Genomic DNA, 24,500 nt, shown 5'->3' with positions numbered 1-24,500 from the left:
AAAAGTTGCTGGGAGAATAAGCGCTTTTATTTACGATGTTACGCTGGCAGTGTATGTGAAACTGTTTTACGTGACGGTGTTACTGTAGTTCTCAGGTCGAAGACTAATTTTCTGCAGCCTTCCATGCTAGTTTATCCTATACAAGCTTCATCTCTGCACAGTTACTGCAACCTTCATACATTTGAACCTAGTTACTATACACTGAGGTGTCAACAATAATGGGATAGCGACACACACACACACACACACACACACACACACACACACACACACACACACACAACGGTAGTATCGCGTACAAAAGGTATAAAAGGGCAGTGCATCGGAGGAGTTGTCATTTGTATTCAGATAATTCATGAGTAAAGATTTCCTACTTGATTATGGCAGCACGATGGCAATCAACCGACTTTGAACGCCATATGGTAACTGGAGCTAGACAAGCGTCATTCCATTTCGGAAATCATAGGGGAATTCAGTATTCCGAGATCCACAGTGACAAGAGTTTGCCGAGAATACCACATTTCATGCATTACAGCTGAATACTGACAGCACAGTGGCCAATGGCCTTCACTTAACGACCGAGAGCAGCGGTATTTGCTTACAGTTGTCAGTGCTAACGGACAAGCAACACTGTCTGAAATAATCGCACAAATCAATGCGGGATGTACGTCGAACGTATGTATTAGCACAGTGAAGCTAAATTTGGCGTTAATGGGCTACGGCAGCAGACGACCGATCCGAGTGCCGTTGCTAACGGCATGACATTGCCTACAGCGCTTCTCCTGGACTCTCTACCATATGGGTTGGATCCTAGACGACTGGAAAGCAGTCACCTGGTCAGATGAGTCCCCATTTCAGTTGGTAACAACTGAGGGTAGGGTTCGAGTGTGGCGCAGACACTAAGCCTTGGACTCAGGTTGTCAACAAGGCACTGTGCAAGCTGGTGATGGCTCCATACTGGTGTGAGCTGTGTTTACACGGAATAGGCTTGGTCCTCCGGTCCAATTGAACCGATCATTGACCATTTGCAGCCATTCATTGACTTCATGTTCCCAAATAACGATAAAACTTTTATGGATGACAATGCGCCATGTTTTAGAAAGTATCCCATGACTTGTCACCTCAGTGTAAGTGAAACTGTTTTATGTGACGGTATTACTATAGTGTTCAGTTCGAAGACTGATGTGATACTATTCTAGAGGGACAAGCCTCTTCATCGCCGCATAACTGCTGCAACCTTCATACATTTAACCTCGCTTACTGCACTCATGTCTGCCTCCAATTACAATTTGCACTCTTCCACTTCCCTACATTACCAAATTTGGAAATTCGTGGTAAGCTCCTATGGGACCAAACTGTTGAGGTTATCGGTCCCTAGGCACGCAGACGCACACATTCCGGAGGGAGGACGCGAACCTCCGACGGGGCAAGCCGCGCGAACCGTGGCAAGGCGCCCGAGACAACGCGGCTACTCCGTGCAGCCACATTACCAAGCTGACTATTCATTTATGCATCACTATGTGTCATGTCAACAGTTTCCGTCTTTTAGTCAGGTTCTGTCAAAAATTTCTATTATCTCAAATTCAATTCAGTACATCTTCATTAGCTTTTTTCTTGTACTTACGTAATCTTCAGCGTTCTTAAAAAGTTTAAAACTTATTCTCTCGTCTTAATTGTTTATAGTCCATATGCAACTTTTGCATACGACTACAGTCCAAATAAACACCTTAAAAAAGTACTACACAGACTTAAATATATATTCCATTTTAATGGTTTAATGGTTTTTTGCTATTGCTACTCCGCATTTTACATTGCCATCGTCATTTTTTTTTTAAATATCAAAACAGCAATATTGCAAACAAGGGAAATTCCAGCTTTGCTCACATAATTTGAAACCGTTTATTTTATTATTGCATATTAATTTCAATCACAGAGAGATCATATTCATTGCAAGACTAAGTCCAGTGGACTCATATAATCATGCACAAAATATAGCTTCAAACATAGGTTTTTATCCTGAAGAACATGCTCACTAGCAGGCGTTGTGTAGGGCTTCATATACAATTGTTAGGAGAGGTAGGCTACTGAGTGGTGCGGCAATTGTAGGAAAGTTTGATATGAGCAGAAATTCTTAACTAATACGTCAACAAACAGAAGACTGACTTAACTTTTATTTTTCCAAGCGAACGAAGACCTTTTACCAATAATGCAGCAAGAAACAGAATCCAGCTATCGCAATGTCAACCAGGTAGGGCTTGATACATGTCCTCAGCAACACCCTTCATGAGATGTGCAATCTTATCTTCCTCCATTCTAGGATCCACTATTTTACACAGCTCCAAGACGTCTTGAATGTAGGATGCTGTAGTTTCTGCTGGACACTGTGCCCTTCATTTTAGTTTACCTTCAGCCTTGCACTTCTGTCGTTGTGCCTCGCCGAAATACTTGCACAGTTCCGCCTGGAATACGTTCCAGCTTGTGAACTTCCCCTCGTTGTTCTCATACCATTGCTCGGCAGTGCCCTCCAAGTAGAAAAATACGCTAGCAAAACACACGGTGTCACCCCATTTGTTAAATTTGGCTATATGCTCATATAACTTCAGCCACTTGCTTGGATCATGGCCATCGTCACCAGAGAACGCGGAAGGATGTATCATATGGTGGCACACAGTTGCTGTTACCATAACGTCTTCTTCTGTCTCCGATAGATTCCAATCTGTTGAATATGGCCCGAACTCTGGTTTCTCGCCACGTAAACGGCGGCACTGTCGTGGCCCGATGGGAGTCACTGTGTAGCGGATAAAGTGTTATCACAAGAGTTAATACCCAGCGCCTCCACCAGAATGTCACGTAGAAGAAGGTATAACCTTAACCAAAGTTTACTCAGCACTTGCGCCTACAAGAGCGCGGAGCGAACTGCCTTCGGCCAGAAAACCCACAGTATATATACCCGCTACAGAACATTCCACTACAATGATTCTTGACATTTGTGAGTACCTCTAGAATGTACTCTAACCGGTATAGAAATTTAAATTGTACAGTCCAGGAGAGTTTTGAACTCACGACCCTCCATGCAACAATTTAGTATCACAACGACTACACCACGGTGCTACTCAGCTTCTTCTGCGATACTATTACTGGCTCACGGCCAGCAACTGTCGTACAGTCACTATGGGTAACTTTTTACCATCAGGGGATCTTTGCACTACTTACCACTTTTGTTTCAAATGGATGCTGCTCTAGCTACTTGCATTATCTTGTACTAAAAGTAACAGTTTTATTGTCTATGAATTCCAATTAGTTTTTCGGCTGTTTTTCCAGTTTCATACAAGCTCTTATGCTAGTGATTATCCTTTAATTGCTTTGGATAAGAAGAGAGCTTCCGGCGACAGTGACTTAAGTTCAGCTATGCCAGGTCGATACAAATAACTGTGTGTCAAAGTAAACCTGCAGTATAGAAGTAACACTGTTTTTAATACTTAATAGCACTTTATTTTTTCTGACACGATATAAATTTACGCAGAGTGTTATATATAGGAAAAATTCTTTGCTTTGTAGGACTGGTCTATAGTTATCCTGAATGATGGAGTAACTTTGTACCAGCATTAAAACTGAAACTTTACGCTAATGGGGCATCATTAGTACACATCTCCACTTTTCCAAGCATTCAGAACTATACACCCATGAGACGCTCAAGTCATCACGTCGTAAGGAGTATAAAAATAGAAGAATGTAATCACTAAACTTCCACGGAAAGTATGCACGTTTTCCATTTCATCGAAATTGCACACCTGATGCATGTTAAGAAAATATAAAAATTTTGTTTCAGGGCTGAAAGAAGAGCGAATGTGGCTGTAAATGCAATATAGTTTGCTTACTTTACAGGGGGACAATACAGGCAATTATTCTAACAACTGGATAAGCAGGTCTTTGTTTCTTGCTGTCAATATGTTACATCATAAGAAGAACAGAGTAATATCTGTGAACACAAGATTGGAACATTATCCGTTTTTCACAAATTCATTACCTGAAGCTTAGCTTGGCTTGGCAAGTTATTTCTGTGTATACTACGGAATGATTCACTTTTGAGAACGAAACGTGTGTGGTGGCTGCTTATTGGACAGCACTATCAGGCGACCCAATCGATAGGGTGCCTCGCAGCGGTGCGGTCGGATCCAAAGTCCGTCCATGATGTCCTCCACAGTCCACATGAGCGTCAGTGTTTGGGCAGTAAATACCAGCTGATACACATTGCGTAACACTGGCGGGTGGGCGGTAGCTTCGGGAAGCGGCTGTGTAAACCTAACGCTAGACTAGCGAGGTCCAGAACTTACGTGGAGACTTCTCCTCAGATTATTATAGGTAGAAGTAACTAAAAAAGAAAAAAAATTACTACTAGAACATGGCAAGTGCCATCACCCGATTTCCAAGAAACTCGGTTCAGGAACTTCCTGGCAGATTAAAACTGTGTGCCGGACCCAGATTCGAACTCGGGACCTTTGCATTTCGCGGGCAAGTGCTCTACCAACTGAGCTACCCAAGCACGCCTCACTCCCCGTCCTCACAGCTTTACTTCCGCCAGTACCTCGTCTCCTACCTTCCTTGGTAGAGCGCTTGCCCGCGAAAGGCAAAGGTCCTGAGTTCGAGTCTCGGTCCGGCACACAGTTTTAATCTGTCAGGAAGTTTCACATCAGCGCACACTCCGTTGCAGAGCGAAAATCTCGTTCTGGATACTCGGTTCAGTGAAAGAGCGATCAAAATAAACGAACTCATGTTTCGGCTTCTCCGTAGATACTCTACGGTTTCTGAGAAAACTAAGGTCAAAGTATTCGACGTATTTTATGCGCCTTTCAGCGCGTAAATCGTAACTAGCGCGGTGGCACGGTGGGTAGCTTCGCGGTTTCACACTTTGAGCACCTTTGATTTTTTTCGATTTATCGACCCACCTTCATACAAGATTACTAGACGAATTTTTTCCAATATTTGCTGAAATAATGTTGGCGTTAGTTGTCTACTAATTGTCTATCTGATGTTTTCGGTGAAGTTTCGATAGTGTATCTTAATTCATAATCAACTGAAAGAGCAAATTTTCGGAAGAAAGGTCGGCTTTCCGTGATTTGTCGCGAAATTATTGTCAATGAGTGAAATCTTCAGTAATGTTAACGACGTTTCTTTTCCGAGTGAGAATAACACGAAGAAATGTCTCTGTGGCAAACATGCATTCGCGCAGTGCTCATGTTTTTCGGGAAAGAGAAGTCGCGGTTCATAGCAGTTTGGATTGAGTACAGCACCATATGCAACGCCATAACAACGTGTCTTCCTTTCTTGCAGCACATTAGGACATGGTCCTGAACTTCACGCAGGCTGCAGCAACTCTGCTTAATGCGTTCCAGCGAAGTTCCCCTTGTCTAATTCTCTCCTCCCAGTAACACTTAGCATCTGCATAACAGTATTCATCAATATTTTCCCCATTTTAATTCAGTTGTGGGTGTGTCACTCTTAGGGGCTGTGGATGTTATCCCTTTTTTTTCCTTTTCAAAATTTAGGCTATTACCTACATATATTTGCTGTTAACAGTATTTAATTCATTGAAAGTTATCTTAACAGGCGAAATTAATGTTGGTTGTGTTCTTACGGTTTGTTGGTTGTGTTCTTACGGTTGAAAAACTAACATGGGCCTGTACTGTCAACAGGGAGTCCCTGTTCTGTGCTCATAGGCACCAACGGCGCCTAGTACACGTCCATTACGGCGCTCGACGGCCACGGCACCAAGTTACGACACCTGAAGATGGGCTTATAAGATCCCGAAACCGGACGTATTATAATAAAAGAACTTTAAAACTGAAGCGGTATTTTCAACCTCTGGTATAATGCTCAGTTGCGGATGTTCCTCCAGCAGGTTATCTGCGAAGCCTTGCGGGTTTGTAACTGACGCGTTTTCGCACAAGCCCAATTTACCTTATCCTTATCATACTCATTTTCAATACACGGCCACGGCTAATCGCCTACTGGAGACACGGGTAAATTATCAAGTCGGGAATATTAACGAAACAATATCACTCGGCAAATGGGCGACGGCGAGGTTCCAGCAGCAGGAATGAAATGAAGACTGAGAAGGCGGTATTCTGGCAGGCGACGTCTCCCAAAGGCATCCACTGTTCAACAGCTGGTTGATCCAACGACGTAACGAACGGAAGACCTGTCGCTAATACACGAGTTACATGGTCATCAGCGATAAATTTAGACTTTAGAAACGCGCGTCTGGGTTGTATACGTGCCAAGTTAATAAAGTGCTTTAGAGCTCTATACATATCTGTGCTGTGGGCACTAATTTTTTTCATTTCCAACGAATACTCGGGTTCATATAAAGTGCCGAGCTCTACTGTGGTTGGACCCCACTACTGAACTAGCAGCAACCGTATTACATTTTTTGTGGACAGTTCATCTGTAGGAATTCTTAGCTTCCGTGCTGAATCTGATGATGTCCTGGTGTACTAAATTGCAGGCATTTAATGTAATAACTTTATTAGTCATCAGCGACGCTCGCATCGCCCTTTGCCCTCTGACCGTACCGGGATGTTGGAATCCCGACAGTTAGCGGAAATATAGTTCGGTGTGAACCAGTATTATTTACTCTGCTTCAGACTTCAAAATCTGGAAATTGTTTGAATCACGATGTAATTTTCTGCTGATTAGTTCTTTCTAATGATTCGACCTTTCCTTCGACAGAGTAAACGCTGTCCCACCCCCTTCCCCTCACCTTCACCATACGAAAACGGTTACGCCTTTTTGAGAATACGAAGTGATGGCTAAATGATTAACTCTTATACATAACTGTAATGTTTCTTATAAGGATAAATTACCAGCGGAAAAATGCTCGTATCGGTGCACAGAAAATGCGCATATGTTCATGTTCATTTAAAAGAATGAGTGAAAAGTGGGGTATCAGCTGCCTCATTCTACCTTCCATAGCACCTTTAAAAATTTCCCCAAAACTTTTGGTATGTGAACAGCGTTTTTGAATATGCAACTGAAGTCAAACTACCACAACCTCCAATTAACTCTCACGAACTAGTCCATCGCTAAAAGTCACTCATGCCCACCCACTCCCAGTTGCCCCTTTTCACTCTCTCATTCATTCCAGATCATTGACATTGTCTCTTGTGTTACAGCCACGGTTGTCTTCGTTCTGCTCTACCACCACCACCACCACCACCACTCAATGCCACTGTCTCCCTCTTGCTCTCTCTTACTGCTAATATCTCATTCCTTCCTTCCTACTGCTGCTGCTGTCTCTTCTCACTATCTTTCTCTTCCTCAATGTCATTGTCATCTACTCTGTCTCGCATTATCACTGGTGCTCACCCTCTTCCCCAGCACTGTTTTGTCACTGTCAATTATTTTCACTACCATCGTATCTCTCTCTCTCACGCTGACATTATGTCTGCTTCGCTGTTTCTGTAACACAATCACTGTCTACTATTTTACAGTATTTGTTACTTTTCCATCTCTTTGCCACCGCTACTCTCTCATCATAAAGAAGCACATATGTTCACATACCAAATTGTTTGGGAAAAATTTTAAAGACACTGAGGAAGGTAGAATAACTGCTGCCCCATTTTTCGATCAGAGTCTTTTAAATAAATAGGAACGTACATTTTAGATGCTCCGATAGGAGCATTTTTCCGTTGGTTCCCTTCTTTTTCCTGCTGCAGCAGGGCGTGTAACTCGTATGAAAGAAATCTACAAGTCAGTAAAATTTTGTTGGCTCACTTATGTGAAATTGAAGTAACGCAAAACTAATTTTACACTTCAGATTTTACGTGCAAAAACATTTGGCATGTGCAGCAGTACTACGACATATGTTTCCCAGATGATAACGGAGACGTTAGCAACCATCTGCCCTATACATAAGAAAGGATCACGCTTGAAGTGTAAAAACTACCGAGGAATCGAGGAATATCTCTGCTGAGCATCGTGTACAACGTCCTCTCTACTGCTGTGACAAAGAGAGTAGTAGAAGACCAGAAAGGTTTAGAGGCGAGTACCAGGCAGGTTTCAGATCTTTGCAATATGTATGATTCTGGAGAAGACCCATGAATATAATGTACTGTTAGAACATCTTTTTTATGGATTTTTAACAGTCTTATGACAGTATAAAAATCAGCACTGTGGGAAACAGTGCAGACATTCAGAATTTGTAAGCCGTTAACTAAGATTACCCTGGAAAACAGAAGAAGCTAGGTTAAAGTTCAGGGATGTCTGTCCAGTTCGTTTCCAACGGAAGAAGGCCTAAGACAGGGAGACCCATTATCCCCACTACTATTGAACCTGGTAGTAGGGAATGCATAAAGATCAATAACCACAAACACAGGAGGCAATATTTACAATATACTTCTTCAAATTTTAGGCTATGCAGATGATGTAATAAGTACTAGAAGTGCGGAGTCACATCAGCTTTCAAAGAGTTTGAAGCCGCTGTGAAGAACCTTGGTTTAGAGATTAGTGAGACAAAATATAGGTACATGGTAACAGAGTTAGAAGAAACAGATGATCTCCAGTTAGAAGGGTGTATTTAGAAGGGTACAGCTTCGAGAGAGTAGACAGTATTATAGATCTTGGCTCAGTAATAACATCAGAAAACAAAGTGGAGGCAGATACAGCAAACCAAATGAAGGTTGTCAACAGATCATATAGAGCCCTAGGCTCCATGCTCAAAAATAAGAACCTGAGTAGGACATTAAAGCTGAAACTTTACAAAACGATGATCAAACCAGTTATGTATGACAGTGAGATATGGATACTGACAAAGGCTTTGGAGAAGAAACTGAATATCTGGGAAAGGAAAGTGCTGAGGAAGATTTTTGGTCCTGTAAAAGAAGGAGAGGTATGGAGAATTAGGACTAAAGAAGAAATAAGGTCTCTGTACAAAGAACCTGATTTGGTAACCTCAGTCAAAATGGGAAGGCTAAGATGGTTAGGACATGTCCAGAGGATGACAGAAGAAAGGCTCCCGAAGAAGCTGATGATGGGACGTCCTGGTGGTAGCAAAAGGAGAGGACGACCGCGTGTGAGGTGGCTGGAAGATGTGGAAGCCGGCCTGAGAGCAGTGGGAGTGAGGTGGCCGCGCAGGCGTGCTGAAGACCGAGACGACTGGAAGTCCGTGACTGAGGAGGCCGAGGTCCTCAGAGGACCGTAGTGCCATGGAGAGCGATCGAACGGAGACACTTCACAGCATATTTCTCCGTGCTACGTCACTTTATAAACTACATGTTCGCCTCAAACCAGATATTACGTGCGTATTTTACGTGTACAAAAAATGGCTCTGAGCACTATGGGACTCAACTGCTGTGGTCATTAGTCCCCTAGAGCTTAGAACTACTTAAACTTAACTAACCTAAGGACATCACACACATCCATGCCCGAGGCAGGATTCGAACCTGCGACCGTAGCAGTCGCACGGTTCCGGACTGCGCGCCTAGAACCGCGAGACCACGGCGGCCGGCTTACGTGTACAAGTAGTGTAATTGTTAACCTCTATATATCAGAAACGAGGCAACGGCCTTGCCGCAGTGAATACACCGGTTTCCGTGAGATCACCTAAGTTAAGCGCTGTCGGGCTTGGTCGGCACTTGAATGTGTGACCATCCAGGCCGCCATGCACTCAGCCTCGTGATGCCAATTGAGGAGCTACTCGACTGAATAGTAGTGGTTCGATCAAGAATACCATCATAACGACCGGGAGAGCGGTGTGCTGACCCCACGCCTCTCCTATCTGCATCTTCCATTGAGGATGACACGGCGGTCGGATGGTCCCGGTAGGCCACTCGTGGCCTGAAGATGGAGTGCTTTATCTCAGAAACGAATAAAGATATGAAGAAAATTTCCAATATTGTTCGAAATCGTAAAAATTACAGCCATTTGATGGCATAGAAATCTCTGAATCCGCGGCAGGGTTTTGGTATCCAAAAAACAAGTTTCTCGATAACGGATGAAGATTTTTGAAAACGGGGAGATGGCTCTTCTAGATAAATTTTGCAGCGGTTATTTATTATTTAGATTTCGCGTCATACCGGATTTTACGAATAGACATAGGGTAACTCTGAACCTCCGTATCGTGGAAACGGGGAAATACATAAAGGAAATTTTTGAGATTGTTTGAGATCGGGATCTTAGGAATATATCGTAATAATTTCAGCCATTTGCTGTGCGTAGACGTCTTGGAACCCTCGACTGGTGACGGCAAAAATGTAATTAAAAAAACACTTTTTGGTTTTTCCGAGGAACCGCCCACTAACTAATGGCTTGTCCATAAGCCCCATCAAGCCCACCGCAAACCGCATCATATGCTAAAAGAACCAACCGACTTACTCCATTTCCCTAAGCAGGAGGAAATGTGTAATATTCATAATTTGTACTGTAGGATAGTGACACTAAGACGATCTTTCTGTTGAATAAGCAAATTGTCCCTAGCCCAAGGGCTGCCCGATACATTTGACACTACCTATCAACAGTAGAAACCGAGGCATGAGCACCAGACAATCCCGTTTTCATGCACAGCTTTTTTGGAACATACTGGGTACTGAACGTCGCATTCTTTCCGGTTATGCAGCTATTGTCTTTTATCTACTGCAGTTTTGAGTAATTTTGTCGGTATGTCTATATGAAATTAGTCATAACCACAACTGAATTACTACTCCCTGTTGTTGGCTGAGTGTAAAGTGCAGGAGAAAACGTCGCTCTCCGTTTACCGTAGCGTACGAAGGTAGCGGCATGAGATACGAATGTGGAATTTTCCACTTTTCGGTGCTGTGAGAACTCTTGGAACGAGGCCGCTTGGCTTGCGGTGAGGACACAGGGCCTCCCGCATGCTGAGGCAGCGCTTCATTAGTAGGGGCGTGGTCGTGGCTGGATCAGACTCGCAAATGAGAGACCTCCCCTCGGATGCAAATTAAACTCGAGAATTCCTGCGTGCGCGCCGAAATAAAGATGACGCTCCCTGCCTTACCGTAATGGAATATTCAGAAACTATCAAGCTGCAAAATATATAATTTCGGTGGTGGTAGAAGCGGCAAGAAGTTTCGAAAGAAGTTGCAAATTTTCAGATTCAAAGCCTGTCAGTTTGACTACAAAGGCCGAAAGTCATGGCGTGCGCCATATCCACGGAAACTGCAACACCAACAAAAATGACCTTAATGAATACTAACCTACTAAATGTTTAGAACAGTATACTATAGTTGCAGTCACGAACAATGGCGGTCGAGTTAAAGCTTGTTCTGCGCACCTACGGTCAGGCGTTCTTTGACAGTCAATGAGGGTTCCGTAATGTTCTGGGTATTCTGCCGTGAATGTTTTATGGAATGCGAGCATTACATGCGGTCTTAGCGAGTTATTTATTTAATTCTTATGCCATTTGTTGCGAGCTGTCATGGCTGATGGTGGTGGAAAGTGGCAAATTCTATACAAGAATTTAAGGGGTCCCCCTTTCATCAGGTGCAGAGCACACGTATGTGCGCACCGCAACTGTCGTTTGTAACTGGCACCAATACAGTCTCCGACCTCGTCTCGACCTGCGTGAACCGCCATCGTTCATGGATCGGGCTACAGCAACAAGTAATTAATGTTGTAGAGACATGATACAGGATGGAGCACACAAAAAGCTTGTTTTGTCGCTGTTGAAAAACTGAAACCTGGTTTTATTTTTTTAAAACATTGCATTCAGTAATAGTACTTTTACTGAATTTTTGAAACCTGCGTATCTTATTTAGGTCCAGAAAATGTCTGAGATGACGTTCTTGCCGGATACAGATTTGGAGCCCCTCTCGAAAGTCGGGCACAGCTCTCGCCAACATTTTATTCGGCACAACTTCAATGGCGAATGGAAATCCTGATGTCATCTATTGTGCGAGTCTTGTTCACGTACACACTTGACTTTAAGTGGCCCTACAAAAAGAAGTCGGAGATCGAGAGATCGGGTGAGCTTGGGGGCCAAGGAACATCACCATATCGTGAAATAATTACATGTCTGGGAACATTTGGCAAACCATTTCCATGCATGCTCTCGCCAACAGTGCTATCGCACTATCGTGTTGGAACTACGTTTCTCATGTTCACTCGATGCCACACGTAGCGCGTTGTCCTAGTAACTGCGGTTCGTCCCTCCTCCGAAAAGGTAAGGTCCAATAATCCCTATCTTGGAGATCCTACACAACACTTACTTTTGAGCACTGCAGAGGCTTTGGTGGTGCTCATGTAGGTTCTCCAACGACCAGTACCGACAGCTCTGTACGTTAACATAACCATTCTGATGACAATCGGCTTCGTCACACTTTAAAATTGTACCTTCTGTCAGAATAGCGTCCATGATGCCGCAAAATTCTCCGTGCTGCTCAAAATCCATTTCATTTAGCTGTTGGACAATCATTATTTTATACCAGTGATATTTGAGAGCCTCGTGTAAGATGCGATGAAGCGAATGATATGACATACCCAACGATACGGCCTGTCGCTTAGTGGATCGTTTCGGACTAGCAAGAACTGCCCTTCTCACTATATTGTTCGCAGTTCGAACTGATCGGAGAAGACCAGGTGGTTCCTTTTTCATCACAGATCCAGTACTTCTAAACGCTGCAGCACATCTGAGTATAGTGTTTCGATATGGGACTGCATCTCGTTGAACCAAGACGAGAGAATCATCATTTCTGAAGAACAACGACCGCGAACATACGATGCTCCACGCTTCAGCCCGCAATAGTGACAAACCGTTGTTTGAGCTGTCTCCCAATGTCGCTGAGTATTAGCGGTTTAAAAAAAACATGCGATTCGTCTGCTCCTTGTAGGAACAACTACCAGGTTGAGAGTTTAATTGAGGCGTCGATTTTTTTTTTAAATCTGGCCCGACGGACGCAGGCGGCTTCGGCACACTTGAATTTGGCAGTTAGCGGCTCAGGAAGGTCACTCGTTCCATGTGCTAGAGTTTTCACATTGTCTGCTGCCTGTATACGATGGAGTGGTTTCCTCTACTCCACCTAAGGTGAGATGTGGTTGGGTGTGTGTGTGTGGGGGGGGGGGGGGGGAGGATGGGGGGTATTATTAGTGAGAGAAGGGTATAGTCATTGAGGATGCACGAGTGTGAGTCTAAAGCCGTCCCCACTGCTTAAGATCTGATTGGCTGAACAGTCTAAACGTTTAACACAATTTCGGGAGTTGCTTAGAGCACGTAAAATCTATCGAGGGCCGGCAATCCTCTTAGGTGTTGGAAGTAAATTATGTGGTGAAAGTGTTTTGTGGTTTGTAAAGTCGAAACAGTAATTTGTAGTGAGAGATAAATTTATTCTTGCAAAACTGAACGTTTAGAAGAAATAGCAAATGCGTTGATGTGCACTTGACGGCGTTCTGAGAAGTGCGCGCCTTACGCAAGATGTTACGTAGTCGAACGGCGTATTTAATGACGAGGAGATTTAACATAAGCTAAGAAACTGAATTTGTTTCGTGGAAAGTTACAGTGTTTCGATTTTGATGCGACTCTCGAATGACATAGTTATTAACTATTGCCCCGGTTTGGCTTTGTGGAACGGACGAAGATTAAACCCTAATCTTTTAAAAGGAACCGTCCGAGCTTTGGGAAACCTGGATGGCTGGACGAGTTTTCGATCCACCTGAATTCGAATTCAGTAACTTACAAGTGCGTCGTTTGACTGTTTTCCTTTGTGGAGATTTTCCAGAATTTGTAAGGAACTGCTCGGACGGTGGGTCTTACCCTCGCAGTGACGTCTTCCATCGCCTTTCTCACGGTTAACGATATCTTTCATCCCCTCGTGCTATTAAATACGCCACATGTCTTAAACTATCTGCAGGCTCATTTCCCCTAAAAATTTCGTACAATGCGTCTACCAGCTACGTAACTGTGCTCACTACAGCGAGAAAATATCAGGCCGCAAAAATAATTTTGAGGCAAAGATAACCCTTTTGCGATGAGGGGCGTACTGCGACTTTGATACGCCACTACATGTGGCGAGGGAAGCACAAGTCTTCTCCAAAGAATGATGCGTACTGCTGCTTCCTCGGCTTACACGTCGCCCATCACACTCATGTCGACTACTTGTTTTTCATGGTGCTCTAGCAATCACTGTTTATGCTTCGGAGATGTGCTTATCCACCGAACAGGAAATTATCTGGAACAAATGCAGGCCACTTTTGATTTCTTGACAACGTTTAGAGGCTCTAACTGAATTAACAGGGGGTCCACACCGTTCTCAGTCCTCGTAATCATATATAATTTCCGTCATTATTTATATTTCGTTGGTGCACAAGTCCGTAGCGTTCACCCGTAAATTTAATAAACACAACAGATACTAGTATTTGAGACGTTTGGTCATCAGTCTGCCAACTCTGGGGCAAATATTCGATTCCGAGGCTACAGAAATCACTTGGGTTTGAGGCGAAGAACTCGTCGATCCATTTTCGGAACGCATTTTCATCCGGAAGGGAAGTTCCGTGGAGATTGATCGACAGACAGCGTAAAAAGTGAAAGTCTGAGGGCGCAGGATCAGATGAATAAGGTGGGCGCGGAATGGCCTGCCGACCCAACATCTGTTTAATGTATAATGTCAATCTAGCAGAATGCGGGCTGGCTTTATTGAGGTGTAGCATCACTTCACGCAGTCTTCCTGGTCGTCTATGTTGCAAGACGTCTCAGTTACTGGCAATAAATGTCAGCAGCGATGGTTACATCTCAGGGAAGCGGTTCGAAGTACACCACACCATCCCTATTTCACCAGCTGCACAACATTATCTTTTGTGGATGCGCGCAGGTCTTTGTACAAGGGGTTACTGCTTTGTTTGGGCTCTGCCATTCCTTTCTTTTCCTCATATTAGCATAAGGACTTCATATCTTGTCAAACAACGCTACTGGATAGGAACAGTCGGTGTTGTTCACGAGCCAATTGATGACGAGCCACCAGAGATGCACATATTGCCATGTGCTGATTTTTGTGATACTGGCTTACACCATTCGCTAACCATACAAGCGATTGTTGAAGTTTCGCCATTGCATGCAAACGTCGCACGATGGTGGAATAATCACAGTTCATCACATTCGCCAGTCCTAAACTACACTGAAGTAAATCATTGTTATCTTCATCGAACTCCGAAGATCTTCCTGAAAGTGGAGAGTCACTAATGTCAAAATTACCCTTCTTAAAACAAGAAAACCATTTCTTTGCCGTGCTCTGACCAATAGCATTATCTCTATACACGACAAAAGTATTTCTGGCTGCCTCCGCTGCTGTCACCCCTCTACTGAACACAGAAATGTTTCAATTTCTCTGTCTGGCATTCCAGTTTCTAGCGTCCACAGCTCCACTCACTATCTCCAGTAACACACTGGACTCGCACTCGGGAGGTCGACGGTTCAATCCCGCGTCCGGCCATCCTGATTTAGGTTTTCCGTGATTTCCCTAAATCGCTTCAGGCAAATGCTGGGAAGGTTTCTTTTCAAGGGCCGACTTCCTTCCCCGTCCTTCCCTAACCCGATGAGACCGATGACCTTGCTGTCTGGCCTCCTTCCCCAAACAACCCAACCCCAACTATCTCCAAATGACTATGTAAACTCAAGTAGCAACTGTGAACTACAAATAAAAATAACTTATAAACAAACCCATAACAACCGAAATACCAACATGCAAAACAAAAGCGCTATTAACTTATGCTCAAACCTAATGTATTGTCAGATACCAAATTTAACGAAGTTTATCACTCAAATAGTTCCTTATCGATATCACAATTTTCATAATCGTTTGTGTGTACTTTAGAATCCTCCTTAAACCTGGGTCAGTAAAATATGGCATACTCTTTTTTAAAGTACCCGTTTCAAAACGCCAAACAGCAGACTAAGTGGTCACGAAAAGCGTGTAGACAATCTGGAGCTCTGACATGCTCCAGTGAATATTTCGAGATAAGGTAACTGCAGTCCGTGAAGGCTACATAATGCGATATGAAGTCTAGTATGTAGGTCGACTCTGTGGTCTGCCAAGTTGAGATGGCCGATGTTGTGGGGACTTACATCAGTGAATCTTGATGCGGCAGTTAATGGCGCCAGCCCCACAAACTAAACATTGAGTCGGCGCCTGCTTACAGCGCAACGTGTCTATCAAAATGCGGTCCACTCATTAAGGGTACCCTTCTTTGGCGTACTAACTGCATCTAGCGTTCCTCGATGTTTAATTGCTGTCTGTTATAGCTGGTAGTACACATCCTATAGCTCACTGTCGCTTTAAATAGTTTAGCCGTAATAACTAAAGGAATGTGCTACATTTTCCATGTGGTGAAATACGGTATTGTGTTCCTTCGTAATACTGGTTATATCACCGCGGTTATTTAACAATGTTTGATCCAGCAGTTGCGTTGAACACAGCATTTACAAATAGTGCACCAACTGTTCTGCATAACGCCCACCAATCTTTTAAAGAAATCTTACGAATCTGATACTTTAGAACCAAGAGTATTTCTCATAGGACGCAACATCTAAGTGATTTCCACGACCATATGGAATAAGCATCTAATACTCCTGTCTGCGTAAGACTAGCCTGAAGACCGTTGGATAGGGCACCTCGAGGTCCTGTAAGTGACTTTCTGTTTCCTCTCTCCGTTTCAAACAGGTCCAAGTCATTCACACATCAAACTTTCAAAGCATAAGCCAATAGCTCATTTCATTAATCATTGAGAGAATTAGCAGCTAATGGAATAACATGAATACAAAACAACCAGTGATTTTAGTGCTACTAACCCACAACAACAAATCTTTCGAAAGTGTAAAGTGTTCAGAATTTAACGGCCTTCAGAGAACACTATGCCATATGGAGGTAATATGGCCAGTATCATTATTGTCCAGCAGTTTAAATACGGACATGAAGTCACAATTTACTGTAGAGAAGTGTTTCTTCCCTCATACAATAAACGCGGAAGAGAAACGCTATGTGGATGTTACAGAAATAATAAAAGTAAACATTCCTCTACATAAGGGTGAAGAATACAGAGCAAAGTGCAAATAATTTCTGTATTAAATAGAATACAAGGATAAATCAGAAATCGGAGATATTTAACTTTAAAGGGGGGGGGGGGGAGCGGGGGGAGGAGGAGGAGGGTGTACTACCACTCAACGGCGATGTTATCAGTGCTTGAACTTTAACAAAAAAAAAAGGTTCAAATGGCTCTGAGCACTATGGGACTGAACTCCTGTGGTCATCAGTCCCCTAGAACTTAGAACTACTTAAACCTAACTAACCTAAGGACATCACACACATCCATGCCCGAGGCAGGATTCGAACCTGCGACCGTAGCAGTCGCACGGTTCCGGACTGCGCGCCTAGAGCCGCGAGACCACCACGGCCGGCGAACTTTAACACTGTTGGACAAGGAAGAGAGGAAGAATTGAGCAAGATTACTTCAGAGAACAGTTCTAGCATTCGTCTGAACATATGCAAGGAAATCAAAGAAAATTTAAGATAGGGTGACTGGTTCGACTTTGGAACCTACTTCTTGCCAGTGAGCATTCCAATGTCTTTACCGGAACTCCAGTTCGTTGAGGGAGGGAAGGAGGAAGAAAGGTTAAGTTAACACCCCATCGACGACGTGTTCGTTAGAGACGGAAAACAAAATTTTATCAGGAAAGGACGGGGAAGGATATTAGGATATCATCTGCATCCTTTTGAAAACAAACAGTCTGGTATTCGCGCTGATCGATTTCAGAGAAGCCGCGGAGAACCTAAATCTGGAAATCTGAGCAGGGATTTGAACCGCTGTCGTAGCGAATGCGCCTCCAGTGTTTTAACCTCTGCTCCACCTCAATCTGTTGATTGCAGGGAGTGAAGAGGAAAGCTTGTTAGTACTGTTTAAGGCTGAAGAGAAACTAACCTGGTGCAAAAATTTAATCCAAACTTTAAAGCGCAACAAGATATGTTCTATTATTGGACATGTATGCTGACATGTGTACCTTACATCCGATGAAAGTAATAAGACAATTGCAGAAGCATTGTATTGCAAGTGGACTAACAAGCCCAGATTCCGCTTTTTGGATCTTTCAATGCAAAGAACGCGAACAGCCTTCAACTGATAATGATTACGGTGTTGAGAACGAAATCTGACTATTCTTCCCGGTAAGATGTGGAGATATAGTATTTAACATTTTCGCTGTGACATACAAGAGCATACCTAGCAAGAGAAAGGGAAGGATAGCTGGCTATAAGCGTCCCCATCTCCTGAGTAAACAGCGATCTTCGCAATCCCAGCCACACAGACAGAAGTAACAGTTCAGTATCAGTTGGATAAAACCATAACAATTAACAGATATTGATTAGTAGCAAATGTACCTAGGCCCAATTATCGTGAACTCTCGAAACTATTTCGCTGCTATTCTCTTCGGAAATGAAAATGCCGGGTTGTTCTGGGTTGTAAAAGCTTCCGGAGCTGATGGAACCTTTACAGAAAAAGAACACAGAAAATATTTTTTTTATCACTTGCAATTTTGGCGATAGAGTTAAGAGTGCACTCTACTGTAGGTAGTATTCTCATGAATCTGAACCTGCCAGACAGCAAATTAATATGTACGAATCTCGTACCTACTACACTTCCACTGCAGTTAATTTTAGGAAGTAGTAAGAAGTGGTAACATTGATAAACGGTTCTGAGTTTTATTTTGTGAGAATTTGAGCGTCAGTTCCTTTGCTCATCTCACTGCCACGTAACTACTATGAGGTTTTCTGCCCCCTCCACAGTACGCACGTTACGTAAGGACCAATCTTACGATGTTGTAAATCGAAGAGGAAGGACGTGCTTTTAATATTATCTAACGACCACTCTTAACAGCTTAAAATTTATGAACTAGTGTCACTCACGTATTCGGCAAATCTCTGCTATTGTTCACTCTTTTGATCGGTCACGATCTATTGATTTTTGTTAGTACTTTGTCCACGGCCTGCCTTAGCGTTTGTAGGGAAATGTAGACTTTCATAATAAAAGTATATGTGAAACACAGACTACAATTTCTTCTAGGCTATACGTCACATGTAATGAAAATGGAAACGAGCGTTTGGCGTTATTGACCGGGAGTCCCCTTACGAGGCAGGTCCGGCGGCCTTGATAGAGGTCTTATTACATCCGACGCCACCTTGGGCGACCTGCGCGCCGGATTGGGATGAAATGATGATGAAGACAACAACGCGCAGTCTCTGAGCGGAAAAAATCCCCGACCCAGCTGGGAATCGAACCTGGCCCGTATGACGGCAATCCGTCACGCTGACCACTCAGCTATCGGGGCGGACTTCATATCTAATAACGGCAGCTGATCAATAAATAAGAGTTTGCAACCATGTGTCGAATTCTCGAGCTATTTTACTGTTCATATCAACACCCTTACCACGCACAAAAACACAAACATCATCATGACCAAGTTTACAAGACCTAAGAGTCCTAACATACAGTGGTTTATCAATAAAAAAAATTGTCGATGTTTCTCCAACACCACGAACTTGAGACACGGTGATACTATCTCCAAGACAGGTATTGTCGCTGTAATTTATTCTTGTGGCAGGAACACCAGTCAGTTTTACCACGATACTTTTCCTTTGTTAGGCATTTAATTTTTCGATTAACTTTCTTCATTCCTTAATCTAAATGTAGAAATTTGAAGTAAATCGGCCAAGTACTTTTCGAGATGTTTGCTAACAACGTTTCTGTATATATACTCTCTTGCCTCCCGACCGATATGTGCAGAGAAACCGTCGACAGAGCAGCATCACTCGACACGCGGACGAACACGGCACGTCTAAAGTCTGTATTGGCCCCTGATGTAATTCCTACCCCAAGTGACGTTATGCCACATAACTCCGAAATAAAGCACTTTCAGACGAAACTAATATTTTCCTCTTATTTTGAAACATACATTACAACTAAGTGTGTACAGTCACTTCGTAATTACCCCCTATATTACGCACATTTGTTTCAAATCGGACTACGAAATATCTTATGTAGATAGTGATCTTCTTGTCTTTTAGGTAAAGTGCGCACAAGTTCATCAAGATCGAAATGAAGCAGTAGATTTGTATGAGTTACAAACAAACACTTTATGTTTAAACAAGAATTTTGCTTATTTAAGAGCATTACATTACATTTATTTTACGTTGCTAGTCATCTGCCAATCTCGGCACCAGTTGCTGTTCATTAACAAGTCTCCCTCTATTTCGCTGCGATTTTCTGACGGTACCATCTCCTTTTACAGTTACAGAAATACATACTATGCGAAAAGCCTCCCTACAGATTTTTTGCGCCAGCTCTTTTATACACATCGTGAACATTTCCCTGAGGAGGTACGCCACTCGCTACCTGCACTTCTGATGCTTTGCCACTAAAGCATTCTGTTCTGTACGCCGGAGACTCCTCATGCTGTTCCGATATTGCTGATGTACGTACCTTCTTTACTAGGCGACGGCGTGGAACTGCATTCACAATGGGACTTACCGAGAAAGGACGATACGAGCAGATGAATATGATATGGAAATGAAAGCCTTCGTAGTGTTTCAATGCAATAAAATCCTGTCGGGTACTTTCCGCTCAATTCGCAGAGTTCTCGCGAGGTTTCGGATCCCACGTACCCATTTCTAACTAACATGAATTCTTTACAGACCAATGGATAAACCGGTAGAAGCCGACCTAGGGAAAGATCAGTTTGGATTCCGTAGAAATGTTGGAACACGCGAGGCAAGACTGATCCTACGACTTATCGTAGAAAGTAGTTTAAGAAAAAGGCAAACCTACGCTTTAGCATATGTAGACTTAGAGAAAACATTTGACGAGTTGATAGGAGTGCTATCTTTCAAATTATGAAAGTGGCAGGGGTAAAATATAGGGAAGGAAAGGCTATTTGCAATTTGTACAGAAACCAGATGGCAGTTATAAGAGTCGAGGGCTTGAAAGGGAAGAAGTTGTTGGGGAGGGAGTGAGACAGGGTTGTGGCCTACCCCTGATGTCATTCAATCTGTATATTCAGCAAGCAGTAAAGGAGACAAAAGATAAATTTGGAGTAGGAATGAAAATCTATGGAGAAGAAATAAAAACTTTAAGGTTTGTCAATGACATTGTAATTCTGTCAGAGACATCAAAGGACCTGGAAGAGCAATTGAACGGAATGGACAGTGTCATGAGAGGACAGAAGGTGAACATCAACAAAAGCAAAACGAGGATAATGGAATGCAGCCTAATTAAATCAGGTGATGCTGAGAGAATTAGATTAGCTGAGTTTTGCTATTTGGGGAGCAAAATAACTTAATGGTCGAAGTAGAGAGGATATAAAATGTAGACTGTCAATGGCAAGGAAAGCGTTTCTGAAGAGACATTTGTTAACATCGAGTATAGATTTAAGCATAAGGAAGTCTTTTCTGAAAGTATTTGTATGGAGTGAAACATTGACGATAAATTATCCAGAACGAGAATAAAAACTTTAGAAATATGGTGCTACAGAAGAATGCTGAACCCATGTATGGAAGTGAAATATGGACAATAAATAGTTTACACAAAACAAGAACAGAAGTTTTTTGCCGGCCGCGGTGGCCGAGCGGTTCAATGCGCTTCAGTCCGGAACCGCGCGACTGCTACGGACGCAGGCTTGACTCCTCCCTCGGGCATGGATGTGTGTGCTGTCATTGGGTTAGTTAATTTTAAGTAGTTCCAAGTTTTAGGGGACTGATGACCTCAGATATTAAGTCCCATAGTGCTCTGAGCCATTTGAACCATTTTTAACCAAGAGAAGATTTAGAGATATGGTGATACAGAAGAATGCTGAAGATTAGATGGGTATATCACGTAACGAATGAGGAGATACTGAACAGAATTGGGGAGAAGAGGAATTTGTGACACAGCTTGACTAGAAGAAGGGATCGGTTGGTAGGACACGTTCTGAGGCATCAAGGGACCACCAATTTAGTATGGGAGGGAAGCGTGGAGGATAAAAATCGTAGAGGGATAGCAATAGATCAAAACACTAAGCAGATTCAGAAGGATGTAGGTTGGAGTAGTTACTCAAAGATGAAGAAGCCTTCACAGGATACAGTAGCATGGAGAGCTGCATCAAATTATTCTCTGGACTGAAGACCACAACAACATATCCATTTCCTGCACCAGATGGTACGACAGTATTTGTCTTTCCGAACCTCGCCAACAATTGCGAACTGACGCGACCAGAAACCCGAGAAGATTTTATTCCAGATGAAAGTGCTATTTAATCGACGGGGAAGTGAGAATCTGTACTGCTGAGGACGGCTCACCCATTAGGTTGTCGGACGGAGGACGCTGCAGACTCGATGTACTCGTACCTCGGCAACAAGGGCGCGCGCTCGCCCTTGGAGCCCGCGTGCGCCAGGAAGCTGCCGCTCTTCCACATGGCTGCCCGGTGCCCGCCGCTCAGCGCCAGAAGACGACAGGGCTCGTCCAAGCCGCACGCGGAACTGCCGTCCCGACGAGCACCACCGCCGTGTTTAGATGCGGTCATGCCTCTCTGGAGCCCAGCCGATAAGCTGGAGCCGCAGCCAATACGCTCGCGGGCCTTGTTTACACGCCTACTTCCTCTAGTGGTCTCGTGCGCAAAGCACACGCCTCCTCGTATCCTATATAGCAGACATATCTCCCCCCGTCCTCTCAGTGTCCCCAGATTCAAGGTTAGCGCTCTCGACTTTGAGCTGTTTGGTATATCAATGGAAAGACACGATTGCGTCCGGCTACCCGATAGCAGTTCTTGGCTTAGGTATAAGACCGTACCCCAAATATCACGTAGAAGTGTACACCGATAGCCATCTAATCACAAAATTATTTGTCTCCTTCCTTGAAGCAAATTTTGTATTGTGGGGCCCAAAGTTGTATAATTGTACCACGTTGAAAAAGACCGCTTCAGCTATTCCTATAAATCATTATTTATCATCCAACTAGTTTCGCAGGGTTAGAACCACATATGACATTAAATAAAGATCATGTTCTGGCTAAAACATCGAACTGTACATGAAGATATATCCGAAAAATTAAGTATTCACATTTATTTCATCGTTTACTTCAAACGATAAACAGTAAATGACCCAACATTCAATGTAAAACAGTGATAAAAATCCAGAATGAAATTTTCACTCTGCAGCGGAGAGTGCGCTGATTTCTGGCAGATTAAAACTGTGTGCCATACCAAGACTCGAACTCGGGATCTTTGCCTTTCGTGGGCAAGTGCTCTACCGACTAAGCCACCCACGCACGACCCACGTCCTCTCCTCACAGCTTCAAATCTTCTCTTGTCTCCTACCTTCCAAATTTCACAGAAGCTCTTCTGCAATCCTTGCAGAATAGCACTCTTGGCAGAAAGGATATTTCGGAGACATGGCTTAGCCACAGCCTGGGGCCCTCCACTGCAGAGGAAAAACTTCATACTAGAAACATCCCCCCGGCTGTGGCTGAAGGTTTGGAAGGTAGGATACGATGTACTGCGAGAACTGAAACTGTGAGGACGGGTCGTGAGTCGTGCTTTGGTAGCTCAGTCAGTGGAGCACTTGCCCGTGCAAGGCAAAGGTCCCGAGTTCGAGCCTCTGTCCGGCACACATTTTTAATCTGCCAGAAAGTTTCAGTGATAAAAATGTTCAACTGTCAAGAGGTCAAATAGTGCATTTTAAAATACAATAGATTGCATGGGATCGGGAAATCTAGAATAAGAATAAAATGGTTAATCATGCAAGCTCTGCTTTGAGATTTATTTTACCTTGCTGGTGTGTTCACACTAGCTAGGTAAAATAAATCTCATAAAGCAGAACTTGTATTATTTTACGCTAGAGAACATAGGTCAAGTTTAGATAAAATGCTGCTTAAAATACAGACCATCATCTAGATAAAAGGAGGAATGGAGAAAGAAAAACTTAAAATCTTATATGGGATACCAAAGGCATAACATCGCTCAGACAACATGAAGTCCGCAGTGACCACCTAGGCGAACTGAGCGGAACCGTTGATCACTGAAGACTTCATCTTGTCACCAGGGTGTTATGGCTTTGGAATGTCCATACAAGATCTTAAGTTTTCCTTTCTCGAGTCCATCTTTTATCTAGATGATGGTCTGCTCCGTAAGCAACATTTTATCAAGACAAGTCTTTCATTCCCAGTCGTACAGTTACGTACGCTCCGCTTTATGAGATTTCTTTTACATTAGTATTTGAAGGTACGTTTTATCAGCTACACATAATTTGTTTTGCAATTTTACAGTCCATCTCGTTTATCGCTTTATCCTTATTCTAGATTACCTGCATCTGGATGATCTTTCTGGTATTCTGCCTTTCCCCGGTCTTTCTTTAATTTATTTTGTAAGCAGCATATCGTCTAAACTTGACCTTCGTCACCTAGCGTGCAATCATATAAGCTCCGATTTAAGAGATTTTTTCTTACCTTGCCAGCTTCAACATACCTTTCTCCACCCACACTTTTTA

The 24,500-nt window shown here is 43.3% G+C and overlaps 1 protein-coding gene across 4 annotated transcripts in view; it reads right to left on the bottom strand.

Annotated features, from left to right (window-relative positions):
• Positions 1-24,500, bottom strand: part of LOC126356287 (facilitated trehalose transporter Tret1-like) — a 73,007-nt gene that overhangs the window by 25,472 nt on the left and 23,035 nt on the right. The window contains exon 1 of one of the 4 annotated variants that reach the window (XM_050007166.1): positions 22,317-22,569. The exons of 2 other annotated variants lie outside the window; for them this stretch is intronic. In XM_050007166.1, coding sequence (XP_049863123.1) covers positions 22,317-22,540 — 224 coding nt within the window. In that variant the 5' untranslated portion in view covers positions 22,541-22,569. Of the gene's footprint in view, positions 1-22,316; positions 22,570-24,500 lie in introns of those variants that run through there. One more of the 4 variants, XM_050007167.1, reaches the window with a different exon arrangement.

Source organism: Schistocerca gregaria, chromosome 3, assembly GCF_023897955.1.
Source record: "Schistocerca gregaria isolate iqSchGreg1 chromosome 3, iqSchGreg1.2, whole genome shotgun sequence".
NCBI classification, from domain to species: Eukaryota; Metazoa; Arthropoda; class Insecta; order Orthoptera; family Acrididae; genus Schistocerca; species Schistocerca gregaria.
This window is presented reverse-complemented; position numbering and strand designations above follow the sequence as displayed.